A 21,511-nucleotide genomic window follows, 5' to 3' on the forward strand; every position below is an offset into this window, starting at 1 on the left:
TTAGCAGCTGCCCTAAGGTCACAGGAAAGGGGACAAAAGAAGTCAACCACAAGACTCTACCCTGGTGGAGCCCAGCCTAAGTCAACCACACAGCCAAGCTGTTTCAAGTGTGGCCTAAATGGTCATGTGGCACGATATTGCACTATGCCTCTTACAAGGTTATGCCCTATCTGCCAGCAAACTGGACACTAGAAATCCCAATGCCCCCATGCAGTCTGGTCCTCTATGCCACACCATGGAGGTCCAGCCTCACCAACATTGGCAAGTGAAACTGTGCCAGCCCTCAAACTTCTCAGCCTCGCAGAGGATTGACACTGCCCAGACTTGGTTTATCCCATAACCCTATTCGAGCCTAGGGTAAGGCTGCAAGTAGCGGGTAAGTCCATTACTTTTCTATTGGACATGGGAGCTACCCATTTTGTTCTGACTTCTCACTTGGGCCTAAGGTAAAGCTGCAGGTAGTGGGTACATCTATTGCTTTTCTTTTGGACAGAGGAGCTACCTACTCGGTCTTAACATCTCACTCGAGCCTTACATTTCCTCACCAATTTCAGCTATGGGGATAGACAGGCCGTGTTCCTCTCCACTTACAGCATTCTTTCAGGACAATTTTTTCTTATTCTCTCTTAGTGATGCCTGCTTGCCCAGCACCTTTACTGGGTTCGAGGAATTCTTAGCCGCTTCCCCAAAGCTTTGTTCTTGAAAGATACCCAATTCGGGTATTCTCCCCTTGGGGACCCCGACGCCCAAGAACCAAGAACCAAGATCAGTCCGCACTGGATGCAAAAACAAGAGGTATTTTTATTTGTTTCTTGTGCCATCATCTCCTGCTTCTGTGACATTAATTTCTTGGTACAGAAAGTACAGTGTGTACTTTTGAGGTTATTCCTTTGTGTTTCTTGATTCTTCCTTTGACTCTTATCTTCTTCAGTCATATTCCCTCAACATCTGCAGCTAAGCACTCTCATCTTAGGTCTTGACCCTTTGAAACAGACTTCTATAGCCCTATCCTGAATTCTGAAGTGTTGTTTCTTTCCTTCTTTGCTCTGAAACCTCAGTGTTGTTCTACCTGCCCTTACTTCAAAGGATAGTTGCTTTTCATCAGTTCCTTGTTTCTCACTAAGAGATTTTAGCCACTGGAGCATGAGTTTCACCCACTAGCTGTTCTTTAGGTCCATGTTAGACTGAAAAGACAGTTCTAAGTCAAGGAAATTGCCCCCAATTCCACATCTGTAGAAAGTTTGTCCTAGACCAGTGGTGTGGGAAGTCCTTCTGTATATGTGTTGCTTTTATTGGTTCATGAATAAGGAAACTGTCTTGATCTGTGATAGGGTAAAAGAGTAGAGCTTGTTGGGAAAAACTAAACTGAATACTAGGAGAAAGAGGGTGGAGTTGTGAGGTGCCATGTAGCCACTGCCAGGGACAGATGATCCAGAACCTTGCCAGTAAGCCACAACCACATGGCACACACAGATTAATATAGATGGGTTAAATTAAGATGTAAGAGCTAGCCAGTAAGAAAATAGAGCTAAAAGATTAAGCAGTGATTTAATTAATATAGTTTCTGTGTGGTTATAACCACACAGGTGGGAATGAACAAGTGGTCTCCTACAACAGACCAGGATCCAAGATCAACTTCTGACTTCAAAGCTCAAACACCTTCAATAGATTTTATTACTCTACCACAGTGGTTCTCAATCTGTGGGTTGCAACCCCTTTGTGGGTAGGACGACTCTTTCATGGGGGTTACATATCAGATATCCTTCATATCAGATAGTTATACTATGAATCATAACAGCAAAATTGTAGTTATGAAGTAGCAACAAAATAATTTTATAGTTGATGGTCACACCAAAACATGAGAAACTATATTAAAAGTCTACAGCATTAGGAAGGTTGAGAACCACTGTTCTAGAGAGATGTTTCAGACCCTGACTTCCAGGGTATCCTCCCTAGGAGTTCACGGTGAGCAGTAAGTCATAGAATTAGAAAGGCTATGGAAGGCAGACTCTAAAGAAAGGACACAAGATGATGATATAGAAGAACAAAGGACACCAAAGAATTAAGAAAGGTTAAAGTAATAAAAATTTGGCTATTAGAACTTGTGGTAGTTTGAATGAGAATGTCTCCCAAAGGCTCAGGTATTTGAACACTTGGTCCCTAATGGAGGAGTCTTGGGAGTGTGACCTTGCTGAAGGAAGCATGTTATCAGGGGTGGGATTTGAGATTATGTGTCTTTGTCCTACTAGTAGGTCACCCTCTCTGCTTTGTGTTGTAGTGAAAGATATAATCCCTCAACTTCATGTTCCTTCCACAGTCCTGCCACTTGTCATGTCTCCCTGCCATGACAGACTCTTTTTATGTGCATGTTTGTCTATGTGAGGGTGTCAGATCCCCTGGAACTGGAGTTACAGATAGTTGTAAACTGCCACATAGGTGCTGGGAATTGAAACTGGGTCTTCTGGAAGAATAGCAAGTGTTCTTAACTGCTGAAACATTTTGCCAGCCACCATGATAGACTTTTATACATCTGGAGCCATAGGCCAAAATAAACTCTTCCTTCTCTAAGTTGTTTCTGGAAATGGTGCTTTATCATAATAATGTAAAATAACTAACAATATTTTATGTAAAATTAGTCATGAGTCAAAGGCCTCTGTGTGTGTGTCTCTCTCTGTCTTTAACTCTCTCTCTCTCTCATATCTATCTATCTATCTATACATATATGTGTATATATAAGTATATATATATATATACATATATATACACATGTATATTTTTACCTATGAAATTCTTGTTGAAAATTTAGTTCCAAAGATCAGGATACAGGTGAGTGGAAGCATATTTGTTTAAGATGCACTAGGCTCCAAGTACAACCCTTACCACTGAGATAAATGGATAAAGTTTAATTCTAAGTCCATAAAGCCACTTGAGATACTAATAAGTAATAGGTTTGTCAACTTGTGAGTATTAATTGTGAACTCCATGATATTAAGAATAACCAAAGATACAAGACACTAGACATGTTTGTGAGGACATTTTCAGAACTTTAACCAAAATGAGAACAACTCTCAGTGTGAGCAGAACCATCCCATGGCCTCTTGTCCTGCACTGGATAAAAGGAGAATGTGAGATGAACAGCAAGATTCAAGGTTGTGCTTCCTGACTACAGATGCAATGTGACCAGCTTTCTCTTGCCCCGGCTGCTGCTGCTGTGCCTTTTCCAATAGAATGGATGGGAATTTCCAACTGTCAGCCAAAAGAGACTGCACCTTTATTAAGTTGCTTTTGTCAGATATTTTGTCACAGATAGCCAATAGCCAGTCAGAGACTAAAAGTTACTGGTATATAGGTCAAATAATGCTAAAAGCATAAGTTCAGAAGAAAATAAACTTACATTTTATTCTAAAAGCAGAACTATGCTTTATAAAATAAGGAATACTAACTCATTAATGTAAAATAAACTTGTAATATGTTTTGTAACTCTTTGAGATTTAAACTTGTACATTAAAACACCAAGTTTCAAAATGTTTAATAAAGAAGAACACGGAAATTTAATAATTATTTATTTTCTTCAACTTTGGCTTATTATATGCACATGAAACAAAGTACATGCAAAAGAGAGCTTATGGAACAGTGTAAAGATATACGAGAAGTCAGGTGTGGTGGTATGGGCCTTTAATTCCACCATGAAGGAGACAGAGGCAGGCTGATCTCTCTGGGGTTCAGGGCAGCAAACCTATATAGAGAGACCCTATCTCCAAAAGTGTTTGAAGAGGAAAGTCAGTGGTTAAAGTTAATAAGTGAGAGCAAAGAAGATGAAAAGAAGAAGAACAAGGATAATAATAATATAACAAAAATTTTTATGGGAGGAGGAAAAGGAGAAGGGTAAGAGGAAAGAACGAGAAGGGAAAAAATAAAGAGAAAAGGAAGAAGAGATACCAAAGGGAACAAGGAAGAGGAGAAAAACATTATCAACAACAGGAAAAGTTACAATCAGACCATTCAAAATTATGAGGCAAAATTAATGATATTTGGGAATAAATAAAAATATCGTATGTGGTATTTGTTCATGGAGCAAAGCTTGCCAGTTTCCTCTCCTGATGCTTCTCCAAGTAGTCTCCTCAGTCTCCAAAGAGTGTTCTTGCATACTGAAGTGGTGCATTCCACATCTGCATCATGTGATGGACTGTGATCCATGGTCCATCCTGTCCCAACATCTGTTCACTTCAGTTGGGTTCTGTAAATTTTCCTTCTCCCCATCTTTAACTCTTAATGACTGCACCAGGCCTCAGCCAACATCATCAATAGAGCCAATAGGACAAGCCCTGCCACACCTATCCTGAAGGAATTCTCCAGAATGTAATTCTGAAAAACAGGACCTTTGGAAGAAACAGAAAACTTCACATGTAGGCCAGCACTTCAACATCCATACAGGAGATGCAAAATGAAAGTATTTTCTCATCAACCTTGGCAGAATGCTTTCTGTCTATGTGTCTTTCATTATCCCTGAATTATCACGAGCCCCTTATGGACTCTGCCATTTGTTCTTCTGCCACCACTGCAATCTTTCACGGAGCCTCTCTGCTACAGTAGTGTCCTTGGGTGTGTCTTTACCAGGAGAGTGTTAGGAACTTATGTCCTCCATGAACGCAAACCTCACCTGATACTGAAGAGCCCTGGATGGTGAGGTTATGATATTGTCATATGGGGGAATGGAAAGACTGCCATAAAGACTGACTGCAAATTTATCTGATTTGAGATAAGATTTTCACTGGAATTTCACTCTGCTTTCTTCTTTCTCTCTCTGCTTAGCTACAATAATCCACCCTTCTCTTGTGTCTTCTGAGGACACAGGGAAGATTATAATGCATAGTTTTAAACAATTTTCCTCCTTAATATTCAGGACTCCTCTCTCTGTCCCTTCACAAAAATAATATCAAAGCAGAGAGCTTATTGGAACTCTAGTGTTAAGACATCAATAAGAGTCAGATTGGGGTAAACTATGGAGAATGCTCAAGAGAAAAATCTTAGAGTGGAGACCAGATGATGAGAGAAAGGAGTCACAGACCCAGGAACTAGCCAACTGTGAGGAGTCCTGAAGTACTGTTTGTCCTCTGATTATGTCATGTGCCCCCATCCACAGCTCCCCTAGCAACTTAGCATTCCTGGTGCTTACCTAGTTTGGGATCAAAAGGACATGAAGAACTAGGGTCATCAGGAGGTGAAAGGCAGAGAGGGAGGGAAGGTTAGCGCTGGAAAGTTCTACAGCAGTTTGCAGCCATCTCTTTCTCCTGGGATTTCTCTGAGAACTGTGTATTTTATGCATTTATAAAGTCACATCTCTGAAAGGACACCCACTGCCACTTTCTGACTTTGTATGCTTGTGGTCTCTATTACAAGTTTAATTCTACAGTTTTCATTTTCTAGAATGGTAGTTTATTTTGAAAATTTTGGCATCATGATAGATTGAGCAATAAGATAATATATCTGAAAAGACCAAAATATAATACATTTTCGCAAATATAGAATCATTATCATTGCACTTTTTACTACTTTATCTCATCTCCTTTATGCATTGGTAGATGAACAACATACTGAGGATTTTCTGTAGCACATTTGTGTGTCTATGAATTTCTCTATAAAAATGTGAGATACCACTTGGAACTAGTTAAGATATTATCTACTTATTTATGGTCACCACCATTACTCAACATTATATTTGAGCATAGTAGCTATTTATGTATTTGAAATTTCTTTACTGTGTTTTAAAGTTATTAATTTTGAATGTTTTGTGTCACACTTGCACAACTGACCACACATGTCAGACAAATAAATGCTCAGCGAATGAACTATATTAAAAGCTTACTAGCTGTTACTACTTATGCAGTATTTCATAATGAGTGTGTGTGTGTGTGTGTGTGTCATTTCTTTTCATTGACTGTGTTGATCTTTGTATTGCTCCAGTGTCATACTTTGTGTGGCCAAAATGTTATATGTTACATATTTATTGCTATTGTCTGCCATGGTTCCTTTCTCTGCTTTTCAAATTTTCTAACCTTCTTTTAGAACAATCCACTATCAAATATTTGTTTTTATTTCTTTGACTCTAAGATCCTGCTTTTCAAATTTTCTTTATCACTGTCAGCCATTCCCTCTAATCATGTTTCACTTTATCTCTCACTTTTTATTCTGTGTTCATGTTCTCTCCCCCTGCTCTCTCTCTCACCTGTGATCTTGATGTCCAGGGAGTCACTGGGGTCTGACCATTCATAGGGCTGATCACTGACAGAACCATAGCATCTGCAGGTCCCAGCATGTACTGTCATCACAGGTGCTATGGAGACGTTGGCCTGGACTCCACCATCATAAGGCTCCCCAACAAGGTACAGAGGGTCTGCTCTTAGCCCCTTTCTGTGCAGAACTAGAATGAAGGTCTCAAACACAATTTCTGACGAGCATTTCAATGTCACTGCCCCTCCTGATTTCACCAGGGGAGCTGGTAGGGCCAAGAGTGAGGACTTTCTGTAGATTCCTAAGAACAAAGAGGTTGTGAATTTGGGAGTCAAACTACCTCAGCAAACTCTTAGGCCTTAAATAAGTGAGATTCTTTCTCCTTGTGTTTTTCCTCCTCGGGGTCTCTCGTCATTTTCCGTGTCTACATTCTCCACACACATTCTTGCTCTCTATGTGTTTTCCTAGTTCTTTGTTTCTCTTACTACCTGACCATTTTTCCCTGACATGTCCTAGGAATGTGTCTATTGCACTCATCTCCCATCGACCTCTTTCTCACTTTGCATCATGAAGGAAGAGAGGCAACCTGGAAGACCACTTCAGACTTGTTTTGCAAGCTTGTTTCATGCTCTTTTTGAAAGAGTATAACCCATTTCAGGCTACAAGGATTAGTAAAAACAAATGAGAGTTGTAACATGAGGGCCGGCTTGTTGGGGTTTCTGTCCCGCCCAGTACCCCAACAAGCCAGCAAGTCCCAAGGAAAATCACACGGAGTCTACATTAGGTTATAAACTGATTGGCTCATTAGGTCAGGCTACTTATTAGCTCTTATAACTTATATTAACCCATTATTCTCATCTATGTTAGCACATGGCTCCATACCTTTCTCAGCTGGGCACGTTACATGCTGCCTCTTCGGTGATCTGCGCAGGAGTGGCTGAGAGAGAGCTTCTGCTTCCAGAATACTCCCAGTCTCTTTGCTCCACCCCTACTTCCTGTCTGGCTTTCCCGACTATACTGACTGCCTGGCCAATCAGCGTTTTATTAAAATATGATTGACAGAATACAGATAATTCTCCCGCACCATTTCCCTCTTTTTTTTTTTTTAAACAAAGGAAAATACCCATAGTCCATTTGTTAGGAATGTGGGCATAGTATTTCAGGCTACTTCCTGCTGGTTGGGGGCGCTGATGATCTTATGGGGACCTAAAGAAAATTTAGAGTTATAATCAAGTCCTGACTGAAGTATCCTGTGAGTCTTGATCATCTCAGGCAGCAGTCTTGAACCTGTTCTGGATGAAGAACTCAGACATCTGGGCCATCTATTCCTGTCGGAGATTTTTCAGGTGGCCTCCCTTGGTCAAAGGTGATTTTTCTTAACTCTGAATAAATCCAAAGCCTCTCGTTTTCTGTGGAAACAAAAGCAGAATCTCTTCTCCAAAGTAGCATACATTTTGACTTCAATTTTGAAGCCAAGGTATTTTCAAAATACCTTTCTTGGGTTAGTTCAGCAGCATTTATAAACAACAGTCCTTTAGCAGCTGTTGCTCCTTCCTCAGCATTCAAATAATTCAAAGAGAGCATAATGGCATACAGTATCAAGATTCTCTTTGTATTTTCCATCTTTATTTTAACGTCTATTTCTTTATTTTTACTTTTATCTTTTGGCTTTTTGAGACAGGTTCTCTGTATATATCTTTGTCCTGGAATAACTGTAGACCAGGCTGTCCTTGAACTCACAGAGATCCTTCTGTCTCTGCCTCCCCAGTACTGGGCTCAAAGGTGTTTGCTACCACACCTTGAACTCACAGAGATCCACGTGTCTCTGCTTCCCCAGTGCTAGGATTAAAGGTGTGTGCTACCACACCTTGAACTCAGAGATCTTTCTGTCTCTTCCTCCCAGGCAATGGGATTAAAGATGTGTGCTACCACACCTTGAAGTCACAGAGGTCAACTACCTCTGCCCCTTAAAGTCTCAGAGGTCAATGTGCCTCTGCCTCCCAGGCATTGGGATTAAAACTGTGTACCACCACACCCTATATCTCCCTTTCTTTCTTCTTTATTTTTAATGACTTTAACCTTTTAGCCTGCATATATTTTTAACACACTGTAAACCATTTAGAGGTTTTCTTCATCTTTGAATCTCTCTTTACTGTTTATCTCTCTTTTTCTGACCACATGAGCCTTTAATTTACAAAGCAATATGGAAAGCCGTGGCTTTGACAGCTAGATCCAGCTCATTCCTTAGCTTTCCAGACTCATAGCTGAGATACCAGCCACAGCTGTGTTCACTGCCACAACTCTGTCGTGTTTCAAGGTCCTTGCTAGCAAGCAAGCTGCATCATTCTGCTCACAGACCACACTCAGTCGGACTGCCTGCCTGCAAGAGTCAGAGTTTGTCCTGGCAGGACAGCCCAGAAAGCCGGCATTTTAAAACAGCACAGCTTTTTTCCTGCTACGACTGAAAACCGAAAAGCATGCGTTCAGCTTTTCACCAACAGCATTTAAGTGTTTCGTGGCAGGACCTCTTAATGAGCTGCAAGGTTTTGCAGCTAAGGCTGAGTCAAGAAGCCTCTCTTAGATGAGAGCATTTGCTTGCCTCTAGCAAGCAGAGCAGAACCGAAAAATTGCTGCTACCAAGAAAACATACTTTATTCTTTCCCAAACTTTCTCAGGTTTTCTGTGGATTCAGTTATCCACGTCTGGGCGCCATATGTAACATGAGGGCCAGCTTGTTGGGGTTTCTGTCCCGCCCAGTACCCCAACAAGCCAGCAAGTCCCAAGGAAAATCACACGGAGTCTACATTAGGTTATAAACTGATTGGCTAATTAGGTCAGGCTACTTATTAGCTCTTATAACTTATATTAACCCATTATTCTCATCTATGTTAGCACATGGCTCCATACCTTTCTCAGCTGGGCACGTTACATGCTGCCTCTTCGGTGATCTGCGCAGGAGTGGCTGAGAGAGAGCTTCTGCTTCCAGAATACTCCCAGTCTCTTTGCTCCACCCCTACTTCCTGTCTGGCTTTCCCGACTATACTGACTGCCTGGCCAATCAGCGTTTTATTAAAATATGATTGACAGAATACAGATAATTCTCCCGCACCAGAGAGTAGGTTCCCTAAGGTTCTATCTATTTAGTTCTAAAAAAAGGTCCCTGCCATGTCTGAACCCAGTGGGAGCACTGGACAGTCTTAATCTGGAGGTAGTCTCAGTGTACTGATCTTCCTGATATCAGGACATCCCTACTCTTCCCTCTTTGGCTTTGTTAATTTATCCTTGACTTGTGCATCTGTTAGACTCTAATTGTTGCTGTAACAAATGATCACAAGTGTGCAGCTTAAATTGAATACAGGTGTACTACCTTTTGACTCTAAATGTCTGAAGTTTGAAATAGACACTACTAGCTTAAGTTCGGTGCTTTTAGTGCCTTCTTTCTTCATGAGAGTCTAAAGGAGAATTCATTTTTCCTCTCCAAGTTTCAAGAGACCCTTGATTAGACCTTTTCTCCATCTTCATACCTGATTGTACAGTCTCTCTCTCACAGTTCACTGCACTGACCTTCAAACACCTACACTGCCTACTCCCCTTCCTCTGATTAAGGCTGTTTTGGTTAAAAGGTATTGTCTGCCCTTTTGGGGATAAATTCTAAGACCCAGACTTCCGTATTTTACCTCAATTTTCTTTTTATATGTACCAGTCCATTTCATCTTAATATAAAAGATATCTGATTTTCATTTGTGAAAAATGTTTAACTAGGGTGAAAGTTTTAGAGTCTGAGGGTCAAAGATGAAGCAGCTCAACTGTTTATTCCCTGATGAAGAATGATTTACACAGAGAGTAAAGGAACAGAGAGGGAAGCAGCAAATTATAAAGGGAGCAAGCACTTTATGTCTTGACCAGGGTTGGGACCATAGAGGTGGCTAAAAAGCAACATTTGCTCTTCCATAGGATCTGAGTTCATTTCCCAGAACCCACATAGCAACTCATAACTGCTTGTAATTCCAGTTCCAAGACATCTAATGCCCTTATCCAGCCTCTAAGGGCACCATACACAAATATTTGTTCATATACATAAAATAGAAAGGAAATTGCAAGGCCCCATGAGTGCCTTACTGATACCTTCTGAGGGCATCTGATACCAGCAACACCCCTTAAACATGCCTATATACCAACATATCCTCACTATGGGATAAGCTCTCAGCACACAGAATGTCATAACACAAGCCACAGGCAAACCTTTGAGCTATAGGCTGTAGACATTCAGTTTCCAGGTATTAGAGGGATGGTGGCAACTGATGACTATTGTCCTCTACCCCTCAGTACTTAGTCTCCTGTATTTAAATATCCATAACCCAAAACTCTTAGAGGTGCCCTCACTCTTCTGATGGAACTCCCACTGACAGTTCCTGTAGAAATATTTGGATTGGAAATACTGGATAAGGAACCACTCCTCTGCAGAAGGAGCCCTTTTACCTGTGACCACAATCACCAGGTTATCACTTAGTGCTGATGATCCATAAGGAGATTTAGAGTAGAATCCCTGGCATCTGTAGATCCCTGCATGTTCTCTGGTCACAGGGCCTATCAAAAAGCTCTGCTGGGACTTCAAGTTCTGCATCTGGAGGATGTGGCCCCTGTGTTCCTTGAACAGACTGAACATTTCGAACCTAAGCTCAGACTGACAGTGCAGCACCACATGCTCTCCAACATGAACGATGGGGCTTGGCCAGGCAGACAGGAAGGGCTTCTTAGATTCCACTGTAGGGAAAAGGAGATGCAGATTTAGAGAAAAAAAACAGAGAGGTCCCTCCCCCTATGTGTTCAGCATCCCTTCTCCTTTCCATGTTTCCAGGGTTCTTCCTGACCAGTAGTGCCCAGCACTACGCATTGGGACCACCCACCACACAAGCTAGCCTTCCTATACCAAAAATGTGGTCTGAGAATTTTGAACAAGTACTTTATAAAGGAATCAATACTTTTGACAAAAAATGTCATCTGTATGTAAAAATAAGGTGCAGAACAAGGTCCTAGTTGAGAACCCAATACTATTATTCTGCTAAATGGACACAGGATCAAAATGACTACCACTAATCTGATTACAAGGGAAGGTCCGTTCAGGCACCCTCTTCACTATTTCTAAGAATGTTAGCTAGGGTCATTCTTGTGGATACCTGTCGAGTTCCTAGCATCAGGTTTCTTCCTAACCGCACTATTACTCCCTCTGTGGAGATATCTCTTTCATTGCTCTCCCACTCCATCCCTCCACCAACTCAAATATTCCACTCCCTCATGTTCTTAACCCCCATCTCCTCCCCTTTTCCACCCCTCACCCCCTGTTTACTCAGAATATATAATCTATTTCTTCTTCCCAGGGCAATCCATGTGTCCCTCTTAGGGTCCTCGTTACCTAGTTTCTCTGGAGGTGTGAGTTTTGGGAGGCCTTACTCTTTCTGAATAGTGGATGGGAGTAAGTTAGAAGAAGGTTAGGGGAGTTAGAGGAGGAGAGGGAGGGGAAACTGTGGTTGTATACAAAATTAGTAAAAAAATTAAAACTACTACCACTGACTTATTATTACCACAGCATCTCTCAACTCTCTTCAAGAAGACTCTCTTTATAGTAGATGGTAATCAACACAAGGAACACCTCCCTTCAAAATAAAACTGGTCAACAAGTCAAAAATTAAATATTGAAGAGTTCTCATCCCCAAATCAGACATTTATATCTCACTCCAAGACTCAGGGATCTTTGTGAAATAGGGGACGAAAAGATAATAAGAGCCATATGTGGTAGACAACTTCAAGAAAATAGAGTATAACCCAGATCCAAAAAGAGGAATATGGTTTGTGCTCACTCATAAGCGGATTTTAGCCATAAACAAAGGACATTGAGTCTATAGTTCGTGATCCTAGAGAAGCTAAATAAGAAGGTGAACCCAAAGAAAAGCATATAGTTATCCTTCTGGATATTGGAAGTAGACAAGATTGCCAGGCAAAAGTTGGGAACACGGGGTTAGGGGTGGGGTGGGGGTAAGGGAAGATGGGGAGAGAGAAGGGCAAAGGGGAGGATTTGGGAGAGCTTGGGGGAATGGGATAATTGAGATGGAGGAAGGGTGGATATGGGAGCAGGGAAGAAGCTATCCTAACCAAGGGAGCCATTTTAGGGTTGTCTAGAGTCTTGGCTCTAGAGGGGTTCCTAGGTGTCCAAGGGGATTTCCCCAACTAAGTCCGTGGGCAGCAGAGAAGATGGTGCCTGAACTGGCCTTATCCCATAGACACACTGATGATCTTGCATATCACCATAGAGCCTTCATCTGGCAAGGGATGGAGATAGAGACAGAGCCCCACATTGGAGCATTGGACTGAGCTCCCAAAGCCCAGATGAAGAGCAGAAGGAGGGAGAACATGAGCAAGGAAGTCAGGACCTGGTGCGAGGACAGGAAAACCCACAAACAAGCAGGCCCGACCTCTTCATGTTACAAGGACCACGAGGGGTACGTCCACTCACAGAGACAGTGGGATTGATAGAATGGGAGCTCATCAAGGCAAGCTGGACTGGGTCTGAATGAGCATGTGATCAAACCGTACTCTCTGAATGTGGCTGACAATGAGGGTGGACTGAGAAGCCAATGATAATGACACTGGCTTTTGATTTTACTGCATGTACTGTCTTTTTGGGAGCCTAGTCTGTTTGGATGCACACCTTCCTTAACCTGGATGGAGGGGGGGCCTTGGACTTCCCACAATGCAGGGCACCCTGACTTCTCTTAGGACTGGAGAGCAAGGGGGAGGGGAATAGGGGGAGTGGGAGGGAAAGTGAGGATGGGAGGAGGTGAAAATGTCAAATAAATAAATTAAAAAAGAAAAAAAACTCAAGACGGCAGGTGTACATGTGAATCCAAAGAGGTTGCAACAGCATGCATAAAACATGGGCAAACTTCAGTCAGACAGAATACAGGTATAAACAAGGGAAGGTAGACATGAAATACCCACACTAGCTCGGGGGGTTTTAGCATTTGGTGGTTGCTGGAGAGGGAAAGTCAATTTCCTTTTAATGAAAGGATACCTGGTAGTCTGACCAACGCAAGTTGGAATTGATGGCAAATGGTAAAAAGAACTAATCACAAAGTTGAATGGGAAAGGATTGGAGGGTTTAGAGTTTGGTAAGGGATAGTATTGAGAGGACTCAATACTTTCAAAATGTGAAATTTTCAAAGAAGTAATAAATATTTCATATAAGATCTCTCTAGATAACCCTGAATGTCCTGAAATTCACTATGTAGACCAAGATAACCTCAAACTCAGAGAGTTTTGTCTGTTCCTGGTCCTCAAGTTCTAGAAATAAAGACATGTGCCACCACACCTGACTTATAAAAGTTGTTTTTAAAAGTCAGAATAGAATTCCTATCCAGATCACCGAAGAAGCAACATGTGAGCTGACAGCTGAAAAAACCTGCCTGCAGCAAGGTATGACTGCAGGCAGGGAGATTTCTGACCAGCAAGTGGCACTGATCCTGTAGCAGAAAATACGATGGAGGGGTAAGTGTGTTCCTGACCAGCCACACAAGCCCGCTAAGGGAACATACAATTTTCCTGCCATCCTTATCTCCCTGGGTATTCCAAAGGGGCGGCTTCCCCCAGATAAACCCTCTCTCCTCCTACGCCATCCCCACTTTCAGCCAGGAACCCCTTCCCTTCAACTCTCCCTTTTTCAGGGCATAAAATCCTCCAACTCAGCCTGTGTGGGCGCCGCCAGGATGGGGTGGTGAGTGCAAACTGGAGGGAGTTCCTTTATTTTAATAGCCTGCCTGCAGCAAGGTAGGACTCCAGGCAAAGTGATTCCTGGCCAGCAAGGGGCACTAATCCTGTAGCAGAAGACCCAGTGGAGGGAAGAACCATTGGAGAGCATCTGAAGGAAGAGATGGGCAGGCACCAAGGCAAGAACTCCTCCAACAATCTGAAAAACAACATGAAAACACCAGATCCCAGCGATTTTACGACAGAAGGACTTAAACACCCTATTCCGGAAGAAGTGGAAAACAGTGTCATTATTGCTTATGAAAGCAATAGAGTCTCTTAAACAGGGTATGAATAACTCACTTAAAGAAATAGAAGACAAATATAACAAAAAGATTGAAGATATGAGTAAAGAAATGGAAGAGAAATGTAACAAAAAGTTTGAAGAAATGAGTAAATTCGTAAACGATACCCTGTAAAACCAAGAAAAAACAATAAAACAGGTAATGGAATCAGTTCAAGAATTGAAAACTGAAATGGAGGCAATGAAGAAAACACAAACCGAGGGCCGGCTGGATATGGAAAATCTAGGTAAACAAACAGAGACTTCAGGAACAAGCATCACCAATAGAATACAAGAGATAGAAGAATGAATCTCAGATTATGAAGACACCATAGAGAAAATAAACGCTCTGAACAAAGAAAACAGCAAATCCAACAAATTCTCATCACAAAACATTCAGGAAATATGGGACACAATAAAAAAACCAAATCTAAGAATAATAGGGGTAGAAGGAGAAGAATTGCAGATCAAAGGTTCAGAAAATATATTCAACAAAATTATAGAAGAAAACTTTCCCAACCTAAAGAACGATATTCCTATGAAGGTTCAAGAATCATACAGAACATCGAATAGACTGGATCAGAAAAAAACATCCCCTCATCATATAATAATCAAAACAGAAAGCATTCAGATTAAAGAAAGGATATTAAGAGCTGCAAAGGAAAAAGGTCAAGTAACTTATAAAGGTAAACCTATCAGACATACAGAAGACTTCTCTATGGAAACCATGAAAGCCAGAAGGTCCTGGATAGAGGTACTGCAGAAATTAAGAGACCATGGATGCAAGCCCAGACTACTATACCCAGCCAAGCTATTGTTCACTATCAATGGAGAAAACAAAATAGTCCAGAATAAAAACAAATTTAAACAATATGTAGATACAAATCCAGCCTTACAGAGAATATTAGAAAGCAAATCACAACCCAAGGAATCCAACATTCCCAACACTGCCTACAATAACTCAGACATCTAGCGACCCTTCACAAGCACAACACAAAGAAGGAAAATACATACACTCTACTACCCCCCACCCCAAAAAATGACTGGAGTCAACAACCGTTGGTCATTAATATCACTTAATATCAATGGACTCAATTCACCTATAAAAAGGCACAGACTAAGAGATTGGATATAAAAACAGGATCCAACATTCTGCTGTTTACAAGAAACACCTCAACCAGAAAGACAGATACCTACTCAGAGTAAAGGGTTGGGAAAAGGTTTTCCAAGCAAATGGACCTAAGAAACAAGCGGGTGGGCCATTCTAATATCTAACAAAATCGACTTCAAACTAAAATCAATCAGAAGAGATGGAGATGGACATTTCATACACATAACAGGAACAATTCATCAGGAGGAAGTCTCAATCCTGAATATCTATGCCCCTAATATAAAGGCACCCACTTATGTAAAAGAAACTCTTCTAGAACTCAAAGCAGTCATCAAACCACACACACTAATAGTAGGAGACTTCAACATACCTCTCTCACCAATGGACAGGTCAATCAGACAGAAACCTAACAGAGAAATAAGAGAATTATTGGAGGTATTGAATCAAATGGACTTAACAGACAACTATAGAAACTCCACCCAAATAGGAAAGAATATACCTTCTTCTCTGCAGCTCATGGAACCTTCTCAAAAATTGACCACATACTCGGTAACAAAGCAAACTTCCACAGATACAAAAAAATATTAGTAACCACCTGTGTCTTGTCTGATCACCATGGATTAAAGCTAGAATTCAACAACAATGCCACCTCCAGGAAGCCAACAAACTTATGGAAGTTGAACAGTCAACTACTAAATCACCCCTGGGTCAAGGAAGAAATAAAGAAAGAAATTAAAGTCTTCCTTGAATTTAATGAAAACAAAGACACAACATACTCAAACCTATGGGACACTATGAAAGCAGTGCTAAGAGGAAAGTTCATTGCACTAAGTGTCCAATTAAAGAAAACGGAGAAAGCACACATTGGAGACTTAACAGCACACCTGAAAGCTCTAGAAAAAAAAGAAGCTGATTCACCTAGGAGGAGTAGAAGACTGGAAATAATCAAACTGAGGGCTGAATTCAACAAAATAGAAACACAGAAAACAATCCAAAGAATCAATGAAACAAAAAGTTGGTTCTTGGAGAAAATCAACAAGACTGACAAACCCCTAGCCAAACTAATCAAATGGCAGAGAGAGAACACTCAAATTAATAAGATCAGAAATGAAAAGGGGTACATAACCACAGACACAGAGGAAATTCAGAGAATCATTAGATCTTACTATGAAAGTTTATATTTCTCAAAGTTGGAAAATGTAAAAGAAATGGACATTTTTTAGATAAGTATCATATACCAAAATTGAACCAAGACCAGGTGAACAATCTAAATAGACCTGTTAGTCACGAAAAATTAGAAGCTGTTATCAAAAATCTCCCTACCTACCAAAAAAAGCACAGGACCAGATAGTTTCAATGCAGAATTCTACCCTAACTTCCAGGAAAAGCTAATACCTATACTCCTTAATGTATTCCACAATATAGAAACAGAAGAGTCATTGCCAAACTCCTTTTATAAAGCTACAGTTTCTCTGATACCGAAACCACACAAAGACACAACCAAGAAAAAGAATTACAGGCCAATCTCACACATGAACATCGACACGAAAATTCTCAATAAAATACTGGCAAACCGAATCCAAGAACACATTAGAAAAATTATCCATTATGATCAAGTGGGCTTCACCCCAGAGATGCAGGGCGGGTTCAACATACGCAAATCTATCAATGTAATCCATCATATCAATAAATTGAAAAAAAATCATATGATTATTTCATTGGATGTATTATTCTTTTAAAGATAATGATGATATGATGGCCCGGGTGGCCTGCAAGCCTGGCAGAAGCTTCCGCCGGAGCAGTACAGGGTCCCTGGGCGAGAGGCAGAGTCAGGCGGCTAGATACAGTGAACGGCAAAGTAAATGGACATAAGGCTATACATAAAGCTAGACATTTATTACTTAAAAGGGAGATATAGACAAATATAAAACAAAGACACACATACATACACACATACACCCACGCGTGCGTGCACACACACACACACACACACACACACACACACACATACACACCAGAGAGAGAGAGAGAGAGGATGGCGGTGGGGGGAGGGTCCAAAAGTGGCTGGGATGGGCGTGGTTAGTTCTTAAAGTGTCCCAATGGAATAACATTCCCGGATCCTTTTTATAATAAAAGGTAGAAGGTTAGACATTGAAGGTTGAAAGAATTGGGGCGGCGAATTCTCAAGACTGCTTCAGGCTGATTTGTGGGTGTCATCTTTGGGGGGTGTGGGGGTGAGGGAGATCCGAGAGAAGCTGGGTGTTGGTCACATTTTGGCATAGCTGGTCTCTGCTCCCGACAGGACAGGTGTCTGTGGCATGGAAAGGTCTGGTGTCCCTTGGACCTGGTTAGGGTGTTGGTAGAACAGAGGACAAAGTTAAATTGAGAAAAAATTTTAGGACCAGAGAATTGAGGGGTTTGTATCTGACCTGTTTATGATGGGTTTTTTAAATTTGGCTCCCTGGAACTTATAAGAAAAACAGAAGTTTTAGACATATACATTGTATTAAGAACTCCTTGGGTTTGTAAAAACAGAAATTATAATGAAAAGTATTTTTATTTGGTGAGACAATCTGGCAAAACCTCTCAGCTATCAGACTGTCAGAGATCTTTGAGAAGGATAAGATTTTACTTGAGTTACTGAATAAAAAATGACAGAGAACTTACTTGGTTGGCACCCAGAGCTACTCTTTGGTCCTCCCTGGTTGCTGAAGGTTGCATTTGACCTTTGTTGTTTAATGTAGAGCTGCCAGACTTTTGAAGACCCTGTGGACTAAGAAATCTTTAGGAAGACAGGTCTACCTTACCTGCGCAGCTAGACTATCAATTCCAGTGATCCTGTCCACATTTGGAGGTCTCCAGTTTAGGTGATAGGCAGTTTTTGCCCAATGGTCAGCACTTGGCAGTCGAAGCATACTGCAGATGGATGCTGGTCAGTGACGTGACCGTCTGTCTTTTGTCTTCTTGGAGGAAACAGAGTGCTTGCTAGGAGCCAACCTGTCTCTTTTGGTTATGAAAAGTTTTTTAAATAATTAAACATTTAAATATCGCATTTACCAGATCTCTGAGCAGTTGAGGGCTGATTATTAGGTATAGTTGTAGTATAGAATCTGTCTGGAAGATTGGGTTTGAGTTTGACTGTATTGACTTTTAATAGGTAAGATCCACATTTGTAAGAAGACAGACAGAAAGAAAAAAAACTGTTTGTAACATTAAGATTAGTGGCAGAACTGACAATGGTAAAAAAAAAAAAAACAGCTTAAAAGTACATACCAGTTTATGATTTTGTAGTCTGAAATGAGATGAAATGAACAATCATTATACATAGAGAACAGGAATTAGGCAAAGTGTATGTTTCTGATGGACCCTATCAGAAAGCATGTCACTATGCAAAACACCTGTAATTACAGCTAAGGAGAGATTTCAGTGAACACTGAGGAGGGGGAGGGGAAAGCGGGACATACATAACAGTGGGAGGGCCTGGTCGCGTGATCTGGCTCTCAGTGAATCTAGCAATAAAGTCACCTGACCCCAATGAACATGGCGGCAGCCACGTGTTGTGGCTTGAATGGAAAGACTGCGGGAATTTTAAAAGCCGGGGGCCGCCTGGTTGTTATCCAGAGTCTGAATCGTGAAAAACCCGCATAAACAGACAATTTAAGGCATATTTAGGCTGGTACAACTTGCTTTCCCAGGTCAAGACCGTGAAAAACCCGCAAAAAAACCGTGGCATCTCGAGCCTATGGGGAACGGCTCCCCGTTTAGGTGAGATTCAAATCGACCACCCAGGAAATGTTGGGGGAGTGTCCTCCATCCACATGTGGGGAGTATAGGCTGAACCGGATCAGCCAATTATGTCCGCGAGAAAGGTTGGAAGGAAGAAAAGACTGAAATAAAGAGGAAGAAGCCTGGAAACCCCGGGTCCCCAGGTGCGGGAATGCACGGGCTTAACAGAGGACACAAGCCGTAATGGATGCCAGCAATGGGGCAGAGAAGTACCCCCTGAGCCCAGAAACACCAGGAGGACCGGTCAACCCTGGGTTAAAAGGCTCAGATAAGCTGGCTGGAGTGAGGAAACTTACAATTAGAAGCCGGTGCTGTTTGCAGAAATGTGGTCCAGGCAGTTGGCGGGGTTGAGAAGTCCTCGGTCAATTCAATTCCGGAAGTTGGTGGTCAGAGTCCCAGATGAAAGGTAAAGCTGGAACGCTGGCTTTTGGTGGGTGAATCTCTCCAGTCTGCGGCACCAAAATATTATTCTTTTTAAAAAATAATATGATATGATGGCCCGGGCGGCCTGCAAGCCTGGCAGAAGCTGCCGCCGGAGCAGTACAGGGTCCCTGGGCGAGCGGCAGAGTCAGGTGGTTGGATACGGTGAACGGCAAAGTAAATGGACATAAGGCTATACATAAAGTTAGACATTTATTACTTAAAAGGGAGATATAGACAAACATAAAACAAAGACACACATACATACACACAAGCACCCACGCGCGCGCGCGTGCGCACACATACACACACACACACACACACACATACACACACACCAGAGAGAGAGAGAGAGGATGGCGGTGGGGGGAGGGTCCAAAAGTGGCTGGGATGGGTGTGATTAGTTCTTAAAGTGTCCCAATGGAATAACAGAATGGATGCTGAAAAAGCATTTGACAAAATTCAACATTCATTTATGATAAAGGTGTTGGAGAGACTGGGGATACAAGGATCATACCAAATATAATAAAAGCAATATATAGCAAGCCGACAGCTAACATCAAATTGAATGGAGAGAAACTCAAAGCCATTCCACTAAAATCAGGAACACGACAAGGCTGTCCCCTCTCCCCATGCCTCTTCAATATAGTGCTTGAAGTTTTAGCAATAGCAATAAGACAACACAAGGGGATCAATTAAAGGAATCAACATAAGGGAATCAACAAAGGGGATATCATCCTTTCCCAATTGGAAAGGATGAAGTTAAACTTTTGTTATTTGCAGACGATATGATAGTGTACATAAGCGACCCCAAAAACTCTACCAAAGAACTCCTACAGCTGATAAACACCTTTAGTAATGTGGCAGGATACAAGATCAACTCCAAAAAATCGGTTGCCCTCCTATACACAAAGGATAAAGAAGAAGAGAGGGAAATCAGAGAAACATCACCTTTCACGATAGCCACAAATAGAATAAAATATCTTGGGGTTACTCTAACCAAGGAAGTGAAAGGCCTATTTGACAAGAACTTTAAGTCTGTGAAGAAAGAAATTGAGGAGGATACCAGAAAATGGAAAGACCTTCCCTGCTCTTGGATAGGGAGAATCAACATAGTAAAAATGGCAATTCTACCAAAAGCAATCTATAGATTCAATGCAATCCCCATCAAAATCCCATCAAACTTCTTCACAGACCTTGAGAGAACAATAATCAAGTTTATATGGCAAAACAAAAAACCCAGGATAGTGCTGCGTGAGTACCTTCTGCTGCTTCAGCCAATAGTCGCTCAAGCACGAGTCCCCGGTGCTGCAGGAGCGTCTTCTGCTCCATCAGCCAATAGCTGCTGAAATACCAGCCTACAGGGGCGTGGTATATTTCTCTTTTAAAAAGAGCCACAAGTCCCTGCTCGGGCCTCTTGGTTCCGGCGCTTGGTTCCGGCTCCTGCTCCTGGCTCAGGCTCCAGCGACTAGGCTCTCCCTTCCTGAAGGTTTATGGTGTATGTAACTTTACCCCCCAAAATAAATAACCCCTTAAAACATAACTGGTGTGGGATTGATTCACCATTAGGATAGTCAAAACAATCTTATACAGTAAAGGAACTTCTGGAGGCATTACCATCCCTGACTTCAAACTCTATGACAGAGCGACTGTTTAGCTTGGTATTGGCATAAGAACAGAGAAGTCGACCTATGGAATCGAATAGAAGACCCAGATATTAACCCACAAACCTATGAACACCTGATTTTTGCCAAGGGAGCTAAAGGTATACAACGGAAGAAGGAAAGCATCTTTAACAAGTGGTGCTGGCATAACTGGATGTCAACCTGTAGAAGAATGAAAGTAGATCCATATCTATCACCATACACAAAACTCAAGTC

General features: G+C 41.6%; 1 protein-coding gene across 1 annotated transcript; it reads right to left on the reverse strand.

The window, feature by feature from the left end:
- Positions 1-600: 600 nt before the first annotated feature.
- LOC148123475 (killer cell immunoglobulin-like receptor 3DL3) lies at positions 601-20,963 on the reverse strand. The gene is made up of 4 exons (XM_087896444.1): positions 20,894-20,963; positions 10,711-10,995; positions 6,227-6,532; positions 601-776 (listed from the first exon to the last, which is right to left on the reverse strand). The coding sequence occupies exons 1-4, from the start codon at positions 20,961-20,963 to the stop codon at positions 601-603; spliced, it is 837 nt and encodes a 278-aa protein (XP_087752570.1).
- Between the last annotated feature and the right edge of the window lie 548 nt (positions 20,964-21,511).

The sequence above is a fragment of the Myodes glareolus genome, chromosome 1 (assembly GCF_982192425.1).
Source record: "Myodes glareolus chromosome 1, mMyoGla1.1, whole genome shotgun sequence".
NCBI classification, from domain to species: domain Eukaryota; kingdom Metazoa; phylum Chordata; class Mammalia; order Rodentia; family Cricetidae; genus Myodes; species Myodes glareolus.